The sequence below is a fragment of the Amborella trichopoda genome, chromosome 13 (assembly GCF_054954075.1).
Source record: "Amborella trichopoda isolate Santa Cruz 75 chromosome 13, AtrichopodaSantaCruz75HAP2 v2.0, whole genome shotgun sequence".
Taxonomy (NCBI): Eukaryota; Viridiplantae; Streptophyta; class Magnoliopsida; order Amborellales; family Amborellaceae; genus Amborella; species Amborella trichopoda.
This window is the reverse complement of record NC_142348.1, coordinates 52,352,694-52,368,079: the sequence shown is the minus strand read 5'-3', so window position 1 is coordinate 52,368,079 and position 15,386 is coordinate 52,352,694. Positions and strand designations below refer to the sequence as shown.

Sequence of the window (15,386 nt, the reverse complement as noted above, 5' to 3'; positions counted from 1 at the left end):
TGCAAATATTTGATTTATTTCTTAAGTTCTATTTTTTTCTATTTCTTACTTTTATCTTGTGCATAGATTTGATTTATTTCCCATATGAATATGTCCCTTCATTTTTCTTTTGAAGAACCTATATTTTCTGGCTTTTATTTTTAGTAGTAGCTGCGGGGCATCCATCTATAACTTGCTTGATATACATTGCAAGGAAATCAGATTCATTCTCTTATTTTACATTTATAAATTGATTGCTTGTGCTTGACAAACCATTTTGATCAAGTCCTTGATTACTTATTTTGCTTGAACTTGTAGGGAAATTTGAGTACCGTGTTACAGAAGAAAGCTTGATGGATCGTCTAAGTACAGATATGCATGTAGCCTCCCCCATGATTGATAAAAATTGCAGGTTCAATTTCAGTTCTTCCTTTGGATAGCTTCTATGTATCAGATGGGTGGTAATAACATTCGATTTAGATTTGGTTTAGTTCTTGCATACCTGAATAAAAGATTTTTAACAACATTATTATGTGCTTATCCCCAGAAACGAATCATGCGTTAACCAACGCATTATCTAGACCCCAAAGATTGGCTTTTTCAGGATGCCAAAATCTTAGTTTACTAGTAAATCAATGAGTTACTATCAGAGATTTGATTCCATGTGACCTACAGTAGAATGAACTTCACCAACAAGTCACCATACTGAGTATCTTTTACAAACCCCATAGGAGCTGAAATGGGTAATCTGTCCAACGTAGAGACAATTGGAAACTGTGTTGAACATAAAGCAGGCATTTGTGCATAACTGAGAATCACCTTAATCCACATATGGATGTAAACTGTATGTGCGGCAGTGCTTCCCCTTGAACAGTGGCACTGCTAATTATGTATTAGGGTTAAAAATAGGACCTAGACAGAACTATACTGGCCTACATTGTTTTTGTTATTCGCATGTTTAACTCTACCGGATTTTGAATTTGAGTAAATTCTCTTCAGTGCATTTAGAAACATTATTTGGATGGGATGGACATGAATGGAAGTAGTGAGAAGAGAAATGGTGACCTACAGTCTGACTAAAGGTGTGGCCCTTGATAAAGTGGAATGACAGAACATGATTTGTATAACCGACCCTAGATAGTAGGGATAAGGCTCAGATGATTATGATTCGGATCTGATAGATTTACACGATAATTTGTTCAGTTATAGATCTATTGTCGACAAAGTAAATCTTTGGTAGCATGTAGTGATGTCCTTGTTGATATGGCCAAAACCAAAAACATTGAAGTTTAGAAAACATGAGGAAGAGATTGTCATTAGTGCTTGTATCACACGTGCCATCTATTTTTTAGACTAATAGGAACTCAGAAGTAGTGAAGATTCTTTACAATATGATGATAATCATGATTTTATTATGTTTAATCATTTTTCAAAGCTTTCTACTTAGTGCACGAGAATGATTAAAAATTCTTGTGCAGAGTCTTGACAATTCATGGCACAAAGGATGAAATCGTACCTGTGGAAGATGCTCTAGAGTTTGACAAGCTCATCCCTAACCATAAACTGCATACAATAGAAGGTGCAAACCATGTATATTCCTCTCACGGGTCAGAATTAGCCTCCACTGTAGTGGACTTCATAAAAGCTGGTTATCTACCAGAAAATCAGCAGTCACAGGAGGTACCATCTTGTCCAAGAACCAGAAGATTGATTAGGTCCAGAATTTAATGCAATTATAACCATGGGGATGAAAATACAGTGATAATTGAAGAACAGTACGTTTAGAATAAATTGCAAGAAAAACAGGTAAAAAGAAAAAATCCATCATGGACCTCCCTGATGCAGAGGCTTCTTTTTATTGATTATTGGCTAAGATTCTTTTTGACGCATGCACCGAATACCTGGCATGATGGAGAATTATGCATGTTAAAGATGTTAATGATCAGCAAGAAGCTTAATCATTTATTGGATGCATGTCAGCTGGTATGAACCACTCTTTCAAGTGCACGTTGCCTCCAGTGCCATTATTCAAGACTGCAGCGATTGTAGTCTCTCCTGTAATACTGTTCATAGGTTTAATTAACCTTTATTTATTTATTGCAACGGGGCAATTGTATCCTCTAACTCAACATTATATTCGGGTTTATGGTAAATTTCAATGGGGCAATGGTAAACTTAAATTTTATCCTCTAAAGTTTTACATGAGAATGATCCTGGGTATTTTTAATGCACCCAGTTGTTGTGTATGAGACTTTTGGACCATCCATCTTGAACTTTATTTAAAAAAAAGTGTTTTTTTTTGGGTAATTCAGTGGGGAAGACAGGTCCCTGCTTGTTTTGTTCATAGAGATTTGGGAGTTAGCTTTTTTTTAAGGTATCAATGAGTGGTGTTAGCTGGATTGAAAGTCACAACATCGTAACTAGGTATGGGAGTGTTACCACCATGATCCAGCCCCTCTCTTAAAGATCTTCTCTCTAGTTGTTAACTGCACTTCTATTCGGGTACTGATAGTTATGGTTGTACCGTTTGATTTGGAGTTGAAGCAATTTGATATCAAGAGACTCAAGACTGCAGTCTTTCATAGAGAGTTGCCTGACAAAAAAGTTATTAATTGATTAAATTTTATTGATTTTCAACTAATATTCTATTTTACTGTATTGCCTTTCCATCTGCCCCAATGTTATTAAATTTGAGAAGCATAAACCTAAGCCAAGAGAAGCGTGGTGCTGCTGCTTCAATCATATTCAGACCGCTTCAGGCTGTTTCGGTTTGTTTTGGGTATACTTCGGCCGAAGCTTCGGGTTTTTTCGGTCAGAAAAAAACCCTATATAGAAGTATATTTTTAATTTTTTTAATTATTTTATATATATAAATATATAATTTAATTAAAAAAAAAAAGTTCGAAGCCTTCTTTTCCAAATCAGTCGAAGTACCGAATTGTTCCATTTTTCTCATTAAACCGAAAAAGACTCGAATGTGAATTTGACAATGACAACATTGATCTGCCCTATTAAAACATTACCCATTCTCTTTCTTCTCCCGTGCTCCATCTACTGCTTCCATCCCTATTCTTCCCGTTTTTCTGTCTTCTCCTTTCTCTCTATTCTCTGGGTTTGGCAATGGAGGCAAGCAAGCTAGAGGGGCGAATGGGGCAAGAAAGGTGGGGTGGAGAAGAAGAAGATGAAGATGGTGTCAAAGGCGGGGCTTCAGTGCTTATGGACCGTCAATACACACTAAATGGGGAAAGAAAGGGTAGGGTGGGTTGGAGAAGGAGGCGCTGTCGATGCTTGTAAAGGCAGGGCTGTCCAATATATTTAATAACAGAGACCGTCCAATTTTCAGAGAGTAAGATCTAAGTATTGAAGAGATCGAAATCCAAATTTTTGTTTTAGAAAATGATTTTCCAGTGATTCTTAGTTGTATCCAAATTTTTTACTTAAAAAATCTTCCCAAGTAGCATTTTCACATAAGGGAGTAAGTCTGTGATATCCCGCCTATAAGGAACATAGTATACGCGTTCTTAAATGATATTATTTTGAAATAACTTATAGTATTTCTTCTTAAAAAAAAATCCTAATATTGATAAAATTACTGATAGCAAATGTTAGCTACATTGTTGCCAACTCATTCCCAAGTGTTTGATCTTTATCAGATGGTTATAAGCCTCTACATGCATACGAATAATACGTGTTTGGACCATAATTTACAAAATCGAACCAGTACAGTTAACCGGATATGGGCTTGAAAGCGATTTAACCGGCTTAACCAATAAACCGGCCGATTCAACAGCCCTAACCGGGCAAGTTCCGAACGATAAAAAGAAAGTTGAAAACAATAAAAAAGATACAAAAAATCTACTAAAATATGAAAAGCATATAAAGAATGTGATTAAAACAAAACATACTCAAATGAAGTTGAAAATTAATGAAAAAATGGATTTTAACGAATCGATTTGTGTCTAGAGGTATTTTAAAAATTCTTTGAAAAAGATGGAAAAATATAAAAATGAGTATCATTGACCAAAAAAAAATTTAATCTTTACCATAATGTAAGGAATATTAAAATAGTGTTAAAAAAATCTACTTGACCAACTCTTTTGTTAAAAGCAAATGAAGAAAAACTTAAGCTATATATAATATAGGTGCTTTTTTTAAAATGGCGTATTGGCTAGTGAGTCTGATGATAAAGGACTTCTTTGGATTCTAGTTCGATTATGGGATTCCAATGGGCAAGTGATTTTTTTTTAAAAACGAAATGAATTCTTAAAAGAAAACACGCTGGAGGCGGGATTCGAACCATGCTAACCAATAAACCATTCTAATGTACTTGATATAAATTTAAAGTAGTATTTTATTTAATATTTAAAATATAGGTTGATCACCAAAACTGGAACCAACCACTAGCCGGTTTTGATCTAACCGGCTGGTTAGCAGTTAGATCAGCCGATTTTGCGAACACTGATTTGGACTTAAATAATAATATTCCAGTGTTGGAGCTTGATTAGATGGTTATAAGTCATGCAAATTATAGGTGTTTGGACTTAAATAAAGATTCCCCGGTTATGGCCATGGATATACAAAGAAAAAATGTGTGGAAACGCAAGGGAGTGAGCTTTCCTTGCTCTTCCTTTTCGTCATTTTATTAATTATTTGTTTATGGAGTTGCTCCTCTTTTGTTGTTGCGCCAGTGAGAGGGGGGGGAGGGGAAGGTGGGAATACCGCTTCCCCCTCCCAAATTAGTGTTTGAAAAAATGGATTATCCACCTTTTGTTCACTAGGGCCTGAATCGGATGATTCGGACCGTCATTCTTCAAATGCTACTCTTCTCTCCGAGTACAGAGTGGTGAAAAGCTTTTTTTAAAAAAAAAGAAGAAGAAAAAAAAGAATACAAGTATGCTACTCTTCTCTCCTAGTACAGAGTGGCGAAAAGCTTTTTTAAAAAAAAGAAAAAAAGAATACAAGTATACATTTTTTGCCCCACCTTCTCTCCCATAAAAAAGAAAAAACAGGCTTACTTTCCACTTAAAAAAGATGATATAAAATCTCTATATTCAAGAGAAAAAGAGGCACATGCACGTAAGGGAAAAGTGAAATTGAGAAGAATAATGAAAATTATTATTCTCTTTAAGATTCAGTTCACACAGGGACTACAAGTTATCTTCTCCTAGAGATCACAAAGAGGTGCATACCCCGATTATCTTAGCTATCGCCTTCTTTTTTCTTATATTCGTTAATATTTCATGTATTTTTTGTTGCATATTCTCATTTCTGGATTCCATATGACTTGGGGGAGCTTTTTTTTTTTTTTTTTGTTTAACATTAACACAAGCAGCATTGTATGTATTTTTCTTATTAAAACAAGGAATTTCATGGAAAAGTATTTGGTGAGTCAATCAGAACTCAAACTCATGTGAGCGCCCTGATTTTCAAGGGATTTAGTACCCAAAATCACTGTAAAGTTATATTCTTGCTTCAAGTTGGTAGCACACCTCACTTGAGTTGCACGTTGTGCCTTCCATCCCCATTGACACTTTAAAAACCACAAACTAATTCAGAAATGGGTATCCCACTAAATTGCCCAAAAAAATAAAATCCACGAACTTGGAGCTTCAAAATCAATGTGAATCTGATGATCTTTGAATGACTAAAATGAATGCTCCAAAAAAAGAGAGAAATAGTATGCTTAGGTTTTTATTCTCAGATTCATAATTGTAGTGGTGTGGATGATAGACTTGCAAATGATTAGATGTAAAGTCAATCTCTTAGATGGATTTCAACTAAACCTCGCCTACGATTATTCACAATATATCTCATGTTTGTTTGCTTGCTTGCCATCTTCCCCTTAAAAATGACAAAGCCCCTACCAACCCCTTGTGTATCAAGTTATACGGCCGATAATTTTTCGGTTTGGGTTTGGATCCCCCAAATCCGAATCCCGATCCAAAAATATTAGGTCTTTAAAAGTTAAAAATATTATATACATTATATATAGGCAAAAATGAACAGTGATTTCGTCTATGTTTATCACCGTGCAAAGTTCATCATAAAGTCACGATTGTTCGATAGCTTTTCATTTTTCATTTTTCATTTTTCATTTTTTTTCCATAAATTTAAATGATCTGAAATTTGGAGCGTGTGTATATATTAAAGAGGCGCATCTAATAAAAATAAGGACAAAATATTTCGTACAATATAAATTGACCAAAATACCTCTGTAAATTTTTAGGGGTATTTTGATCCATTTATATTTTACAAATTATTTTTTTATATTTTTATTAGATTATCCTATTTTTGACGAATACATGCTCCAAATTTCAGATCATTCCGATTTATGGAATAAAAATTGAAATTAAAAAATATATATACATATAGAAAACACTACGTAATGCTTATAGCGCCAAAATGAATAATGATTTTGCCTATGTTCATTTCCATCTATCGGACAATAGTGACGATGCGATGAACTTTGGACAGTGAAGAGTATAGGCGAAATCACTGTTCATTTTTTCCTATAGGTGTTAAGAAGACTTTTCTTTTATATATATATATATATATATATATATATATATATATATATATATATATATAGAGAGAGAGAGAAAGAGAGAGAGAGTGAGGGGTTGAGGTTAGCCCCGACTAGTTCACCGCTACATAGGAGCCCAACGGGTATTTTAATACCCAGATTTGATCCGAATAGTAATTTAGATCTAAATTTTAGATCTAGATCCGAAATTTGGGTTTCGAACCCAGATTCGGTAAATTCTCAACCCTATCAAATTGTAGTTGAATTATTTTGGTGGACTTTGGTCTCTGTGAAGGTATAAAAGTCGTTCGAGTAAATGAGGTTAGTGGGCATATTTTGTTTTGAAGACAAACGTTTCCATTGCATGTTACTAATGGGGCCGAAAGCACATGTCTGAACTCCTACACAATAACCATTTGTCTCCCATTACTCTACAAAGTTAGGGGAACCATTGACCATTTGATTGCATTATCTAACGGTACACTGCCGTTATTTGGAACTAAACTATGATAACGAAAACGAAAAAGTTTATATAAGGTGTCAACCTTATACTATACTAATAAGGTGCACCTAACAAACTCAATAGACAAGGTTGTTCTTATGTTGAAAAGACCTCGAGATTCATACACATGAAATCTAGTCTTAAAAATAATTCATCTTCTGACAAATTATCTGGACTGTCCATTTTCAAAAATTTCAAGTGTTTTATACATCTTCTTGATCGTCACCATTTTTTAAACTTTAACTTTCATAATTGGGGATTTTCATATCATCGCAAGGCTTTGCAGCACCAAAACTTTATTTTTTGAGGTGCACCTTACTTCAATAGTATAAAGTCAACACCTTATATAAACCTCACCTCACCCACAATGTAATATATTCGATTTGTTGTTTCCATTAATATTATAGACTGAATATGCTACGCTTTTGTGGGAGGAATACCTTCTATTTAGTACTTGATATGAAAATTTCCGATCTGTTTTAGAATGGTCGAAGTAATATTTTTGAATAAAAAATATTTCGAAGTACCTAAATACCTAGATTTCATTGTTCAAATTTTTGAATAATCTGTGTGCAATCCGTTTGTTTATGTTTTTTTGGTCTGATAGTTGGGGGTGAGTAGGTCACGTTCTTAGAATTTGGAGTCTTAAAAATACCCCTAGTTTAGGATTACGGCATAACGCTTTTAAACCCTATTACCTCAATTTTGGGAAAAAAGATTTATTGCGGCCCATTTTCACTTGCATTTATTTATTTATTTGTTTTTTGCTTCTTATTTTGGTGCTATTTATTATTATTGTGAAGTGAAGTGCCGGAAAGAATGATGTCACATCAATGTGGACGACAAAAAGAAAGGAGTATGGTTGGATACATCCCCATCATCGCTGGAAACTTCAGCTTTAATGGGGACTGAACAATCCTTGCAATTCACCCACAATCTCATGCCTCCTCCTCCTCCTCCTCCTCCTCCTACACCTACACATTTCAATTGTAAGGTTTCCATTCCACCCCAGTGTTTAAAAACATCCCTCATCTCACTAGGACTCAATCAACCATAATAACCCCTAACTCCCCCTTTTATTTATAAACTTTTAAATTCTATGTGAAAATTCAAGACGGGCGGCAATCGACTTGGGACCCCCGGGTATGGGTCCAAGAATTGGAAACTGTGGGTTGGGTTTGGCTCAAAATATTGGACCTGAACATTATTCTAGTCTGGGTCCATGTGGACTTGGCCTGATTTTTAGTTATAATATTTATATATTTAACATAGAAAAAAGTTTATATATAGTTGCAACCTTAAAATGTAGAATTACAGATGCACTTCAAAAATCTATCAGAAAAGTTGTTTTAATGTTGTAAAACCCTCTAATTGATCATCTCGACATCAATCTGTATAAATATGGTTAAAAAAAAAAAAAAGATAACTTGAGTCTTATAAATAGTACATCTTGCAACACAATATCTAGACCGTCTATTTTCAAGATTGTCATATATATAATTATAACTCTACTGGATTTTAACTATTTTTGGAGTAAAATTTTTTATAATTAGAAATAAAAATACATTTTCAGATAATCCTAATAATTTTTTACACTAAAATTACATGTTATGATAAAATTTGAAGGTGCACCATAATTGGATTGTTTAAAGTCGCGACCTTATAAGATTTTCAATTGTTAAAAGTTGCCACCTTATAAGATTTTCAATTGTTTAAAGTTGCGACTTTAATTGGATTGTTTAAAGTTGGGTCCAGTCGGATTTGGGTCTAGGTCTAATTAGATCCGGGTCTGAGACCATTAATTTCGTGTCTAGGTCCGAGTCCGGCCGGACCCAACCCATACCCGACCCATTGCCACCCCTAAAATTGGGCGATATGACACAGGCTCACCCGAGTTAGACCAATGGACTCAAGCTCGACAGCCTGGCAAGTCAAATCCGGAACATTTTAAAAACTGGTCCTGGTATAGTGAATGATAAATTTGGATTGAATTCAAGTCTTGCGATGAATGACACCAACTCATGTCAGCGAAAATGCCTTATTTTGAAATGATCATTAAAGGTTTGGCCAAATTAAGAATATAATCAATTCTAACTGTGCTAAAACAGAGGAGTCATGGGATAAATCTCAATTGAAATTGAAGAGTACTTGCAATTAGAGGAAACTGGTCGCCAATTTCACCATGAAGGCATGGATTCATTTAAACCCCTTTTAAGCTATTAGACTTCCTAACTCTTATCAATTGGTAGCCACAAGTAGATTTTGGAAGGCACATAAATAATAACTGAATCTTCAAAATCAGTAAGGGCATGCGTGGCAATTGGTTTTATTTGGAATATATTATCTTATATGAAATTAATATGCTTAATAATATTATTTTATTAGTTATTTGATATAGGATTGAGGGTGGGTCAGATTGGGTTTGGATTCGAATCCAAAAAGTATACATGGGATCCAGACCCAATCAGATCCAAAAAAATTATTTTATATCTATAAAATAATATATGACAAAAAGTAATATATATATATATAAAAGATACTACAAAACGCCTATAGGTGAAAATGAACAATGATTTCGCCTACCCTCATCAACAGTTGTCTGATAGTGTTTTCATTTTTCATTTTTTTTAACTAATCGGAATGATCTGAAATTTGGAACGTGTGTATATTTTAGTTTGGTCAATTTATATTTTGGTTGACATATAGTATTATAGATTAGCTCTGATTACTTTTGTCAATTAGAATTAATATATGATATTATGGTAAAAATTACTATACTTCTCCACGCATATGTATCTTTCATCCATTCTCCATCTCCTAGCCATCTGATCTGAATGGATGGTTGGGACGGCTTCAACCATAATGTCACAAGTCAGCCATTGACTGTATGATTTAGATATGATATCTCAAAGTACTATTTATATTTTAATTTTGTTATTAATCGTATGAATATGAAATTTGATATGTGACATCATCTCAATGGGGTGTATTTGAAAACTTTAGAAAATATTTTCAAAAAATAAAATAATAAAAATATCTCTAAATTTTGATTTTTCCGGTAATATTTTTTATACTTTTTGTAGCTGTGAGTTTAAGAGAGGAATAGATATCCTAAAATTTTTGTTAAAATGTCTTATAGCAAATTAAAAATTAAAATAATGTATAAACGTGCCATTGTGATCGAACGACTGGAAGATAAGGACGTAGAAAAAATATATATGGGTGGGAAAATATAGTAAGTGTTCCCTGAACTCATTGACGGCTTTCTGCCAATTGGTTTAATCAAAACAAGAAACTTATAACATCTCTAAATGCAATAATATTAGTTTTATACATTGAGAGCTCCCCAAAACTGTCTATATAAAAATGATAATAAATATCGACCTCGGCCACATGATGTCGTGAGGAGTTATCAAACATGAAGACCTCCAAAGTCAAATGGCAGTAATAATTAGTCAATTTTACCCGACAAATTATTAATGGAAAAAAGCTTATATAAGGTTTAGGCCCTAAACAATCAAATTAAGGTGCACTTCCAAAAATTAGTAGAAAAAGTTGTTTCGATACTTAGAAACCCCTAAATCCGATCATCTTGACCTTGAGGTACATGGACATGAAACAAAATGGACTTGAAGTCTTGAAAATTGTGCATCTTGTAATTCTTTATCTAGATCGTCAATTTTCAAGATTTTCAAATGTTCGTAGATTTGCTTAATGTAAACTATTTTTTAAGAAAAAAAATTCATAATTAAAAATGAAATAAATTTTCAATCCATCATAAAGATTTTTAGTGCTGAAATGACATCTTTCAACACAATTTGAAGATGTGCCTTCCTTTTGTTTGTTTAGGGCCTCATCCTTATACAAATCACACCCATAGTTGATTAGCTTAAGTAAATCATAATTAGTAATTGCAGGCCGTGTGCTTATTTTAATAATACGCAAGTTGAGTGAATGCCTTACGTCTGAAATTTTTAATTTCCCAAACTTGCCCTCGCGGATCTCAATTCATGATTCAGTGCCTCGTGTTCGACTAATTTTGTGATTTTTTTATTCGTCCAAGGCACATATGTCAACACATTTCTTTAAAAAATTGAATTTTTTTCCTCAAAGCTAAGGGCAGGAGACAGGCAGGTGGACCCGAGTCAAGTCAGCTTTGGTTCCATTTGTGGACCCGGTGACGGTTCCATTTGACCTAAATGTGATTGTGGTTGGGGTGGAACTCATGCGGTGGGGACCGTATTTCTACAGTTAGAGTCCCTTATGTATAAAGCGTTCATTTTAAAGATGGATGCAAATAGGTGGCCCAACTAAAATTAGTTGAAGCTAATTGTCTAAATGTTCTTATAACATAATTATTATTTTTAATTTTTAAAATTTATTTATTTTTTCATATTCATAATCTCCATTATTAAAGATTACATGTCTGTAATAGTTAGGTCCAAAAATCCATCTCAAAAATAGATTTTTAAGATGTGACTCATTTATATATGGACTCACATAAACGGTGCTTTATATATATCGGAAATGCTAGGTGAGCCCACTAGCTCACAGGAAAAAATGAGCCCAATGGCTCAAATTGAATTTTAAGTCACAACCCCTTAAAATACAAAGGTTTAAGTTAGAAAATATTGTGATGGGTGTATTTATCAAAACAATCATTACTTTTTTATTAAAAAATTATTTAAATAGGTAATTTATCATCAAGCAATGGCAAATTTAAAATTTTCACAAAAATATATTGATATTTTGGAAGTTAATGTTCTGGAACTCTATTTGTAAGAGTCTTATTGTCTTTTAGTTAAAATTTAAACTTTACGCATTATTGATGTGACAAAAGTATCATTTGTCTTGTAGTAATATTTACAAAATTGGCCCACAAAAGCAACTTTTTTAAAAAAATAAACTACAATATTAATAAATCCAACATTCACAACTCTCTTTAGCTTGAATCTTTGTAATTTGAAGGGTTGTGAAGTTTAGATTATCTTTTATATATATATATATATATATATATATATATATATATATATATATATATATATATATATATATATATATATATATATATATATATATATATATATATATATATATATATATATATATATATATATAGAGAGAGAGGTGCAGTTGGCATATGGATACATCCGTAGCTGTAGAAGTAAGGTGCACCTGCAAATTTTATCATGGTATATAATTTTGATGTAAATTGTTCTTAAGATTATCTCAAAATTTATTTTATATCTAATTATAAAATTTTAAATGTAAAAAATGGTTAAAATCAAGTAGATCTATAAACATATGAAAATCTTGAAAATGGACGGTATAGATAATATATTGTAAAATGCACTATTTCTGAGACTTAAAATCTTTTTATTTTTTATGGTCATACATCTCGATGTCGAGATGATCAATCATAGGGTTTTCAACATTAAAACTACCTTTTTCGATGTATTTTTGAAATGCATCTGTAGTTCTACATTATAAGGTTGCATTCTCATATGAATTTTTTCCATATATATATATATATATATATATATATATATATATATATATATATATATCCTATGCTTTTAAAAAACAAAGTAAAGTCTCAGCTTGAATCCTCGTCTAGAAAGCACTTTGGGCACTGAAAATCTCTATGATAGCTATTTCCAACACCTACTATGAAATTTGAAGTTCAAAAAATAGTATAGATCTTGCATATCCATGAATTACTTAATTTTAGTGCAAAATATACTGTATGCATAATATCTTACATTATCTACTCGTTTTTAAGCTTTAAATCCCTTTTCTTCCCGCAACCATAATGATGAAGCCCGAGATGATCGAATTGAAAGTTTCGTTTTGAAGTGAGGCTTTTCTTTTGACCCTATCAAAACACTTTCTTAGAAGGTGTCAACTTTAATAAGCAATTGCAGTAAGGCGCACATCTGAATGCTATTAGAAGATAATGTTCCAGTACTAAAAACGCTTACGATGACTCAAAATCCTACTTTCACCTTTAATTATGAAGTTTAAAGCGTCAAAAATAATAGTGCAGATCGAACAGATCTATAAATACTTCAAAATTTAGGAAATAACAGGTTTAGATAATATGTTACAAGATATATTATTTTTAGAACTTTAAATCTTTTTTTCCCTGTATCTATACATCTTGAGATCAAGATGATCAATTGTAGGATTACATTGGAAGAGTCTTTTTAGGTGAACTTTTGAGGTGCATCTTACTTCTATAGTATAAAGTTAACACCTTATATAAAAAAAATGTGTATATGTATATGTGTGTAATAACGATGAGGACCTTAAACTTTTCTTTAATGCGTCTCAAGCTCAGGTAAAAGAGGTGGGTTGTATTAGATAGAGAGCCAGCGTAAACCTTTGATGCATCTTATCCTGCATTCTTATGATGATGTATATGTATAAGCATGATTTCATGCTACGATTTGAGAGCAATATAACACAACACACCTTTAAAGGTATTTGTTTGACCTCAGTTTTCAAATTCATGATGCAATGCCACTAGAAATTATCCATGAAAGTTGTACAAGTTAAAGATACCTAGGATAATGCACTAATTTCAAATATTTCAAAACATATGGGAATCTCCAATAATAAGAAACTATCCAAAAACAATGAAAGTCTAATAGTCGGAGGGAATAGTCAGTGTGTGTCCTTGCACTCATGCATCTACCCATTAAAAATCTATGTTGCTCATTGATTTTGGACCCAAAAATGGTTCTATATTGTATTTCTATTTCTTGCCATCCACACTTACTATAATCTATAATCTAAATCATAACTTATTCAAATCCTAAATCAGGTGAGAACCAACGAAAGAAGGCATGTGAGTCTGTAGATACTTGAGAAATAAAGCTTACATTAGAGAAAAAAAAGGGAGTGTGTTGAAATGATAAGGAAAAATATAATATAAGACTTTTTATTTTAGTGTAATGGTTCACAATTGCACTCAACCATTGGATATCAAGTCGGTTTAAGCTTGAGGTGTACTATTGATTAGGCTCAAATCTAAAAAAATAAAAAATCAAATTTTTTACAGTGTCCCAAACTATCAAATTTCACGTTTATGAATCCTAATATATATATATATATATATATATGGTTGTAGAATAATATGATGCAACAACCTTCAAAAACTATGTTATGGCCATTTGTTTGATCCAAATTTTGAAATATACACTCTTTTCATTCTAATAAACAATCACAAAACATAAAAATTTGAAAATAAAATCTAGGAAGTATGTTTTAACCCAATTAACATATACCATTCATTTTTGTCAGATGCTTAAATCGATGCCTTGGAAGGATTTTTTCATTTTCAATTTTTTTGGATGGCTTTGTTACCATTAGAAGAACAATGTGAAAAAAGAAAGAAATGATTTTGAGTTTATAAATGCTAAGATCTTGAAATTCGCTAAATGAATGAATAATCTAGATTCATATTTGGAGGCGGACCATATCTAGGGTTCAAATTGAATTATTTTTTTGGGGGATTGATTATTGTGATGAAGAGAGTGTGTGTGCAAAATTTTGGGTCATACAAATACTACAAACATGGTTTTTTAGAAGTGTCGTTGCAATATACTATGATACAACGGTTGGATGAAATCAACGCCATATATATATATATATATATATATATATATATATCCATGATGGCTCTAAAATCAATTTCCAACACCAACACTAAATTTTGAAACTAAAAAAATGTACAAACTTTGTCAATCTTTGAATGCTAATTTTAGAGAGAAATAAACAGTCCAAATAATTTATTATAATATATACATTATTTTTGGAGCTTGAAATCCTATTTTTTTCACAACCATAATGTTCAAGACGGGATGATCATGTAAACATTTTCCAGTGCTTAAATTGTAATTTTCAATAAATTATGAGGAGAGGTTTTACTTATTTTGATCAGGCTGAAGCCAATCAAATTATTTTCCTTTATTTTTTGCCTATTTTCAACTATTTATATTTTGAAATTAAATGAAGAATTAAAATGCTAAATAGTTTATTTATTAACTGCATTCTTGCAAAAGTTACGAGATCGAAGGGACCAAGAGCCCAATTGAAATTTCATTTCCGAGGAATACTGCAAATAATTCATTCAGAATAGGAAAACCATTAATCTATGAATTTAATTCACTCAAAGTAGGAAAACCATTAATCCATGAATTTATTTCACTTATAGGAAAACCATTAATCCATGAATTTATTTCACTCAAAGCAGGAAAACCATTAATGAATTTATTTAATACTAACATTTAACAACTATTTAAAATTTTGCCCCCATATTTGGGAGCCCTTTACTAAATACATTTAATTTTCCCATTTAAAAATGGTTTCTGACATCAT

The 15,386-nt window shown here is 32.2% G+C and overlaps 1 protein-coding gene across 16 annotated transcripts in view; it reads left to right on the top strand.

Annotated features, from left to right (window-relative positions):
* The window catches only part of LOC18445825 (uncharacterized), a 46,911-nt gene extending 44,744 nt beyond the window's left edge, over window positions 1-2,167 (top strand). For 11 of the 16 annotated variants that reach the window (XM_011629372.3, XM_020674564.2, XM_020674567.2 and 8 more), the window contains 2 exons: window positions 298-391; window positions 1,458-2,167. In XM_011629372.3, coding sequence (XP_011627674.1) covers window positions 298-391; window positions 1,458-1,707 — 344 coding nt within the window. In that variant the 3' untranslated portion in view covers window positions 1,708-2,167. The remainder of the gene's footprint in view (window positions 1-297; window positions 392-1,457) is intronic. The other 5 variants (XM_088857015.1, XM_088857016.1, XM_088857017.1 and 2 more) reach the window with 1 other exon arrangement.
* The last annotated feature ends 13,219 nt before the right edge of the window (window positions 2,168-15,386 follow it).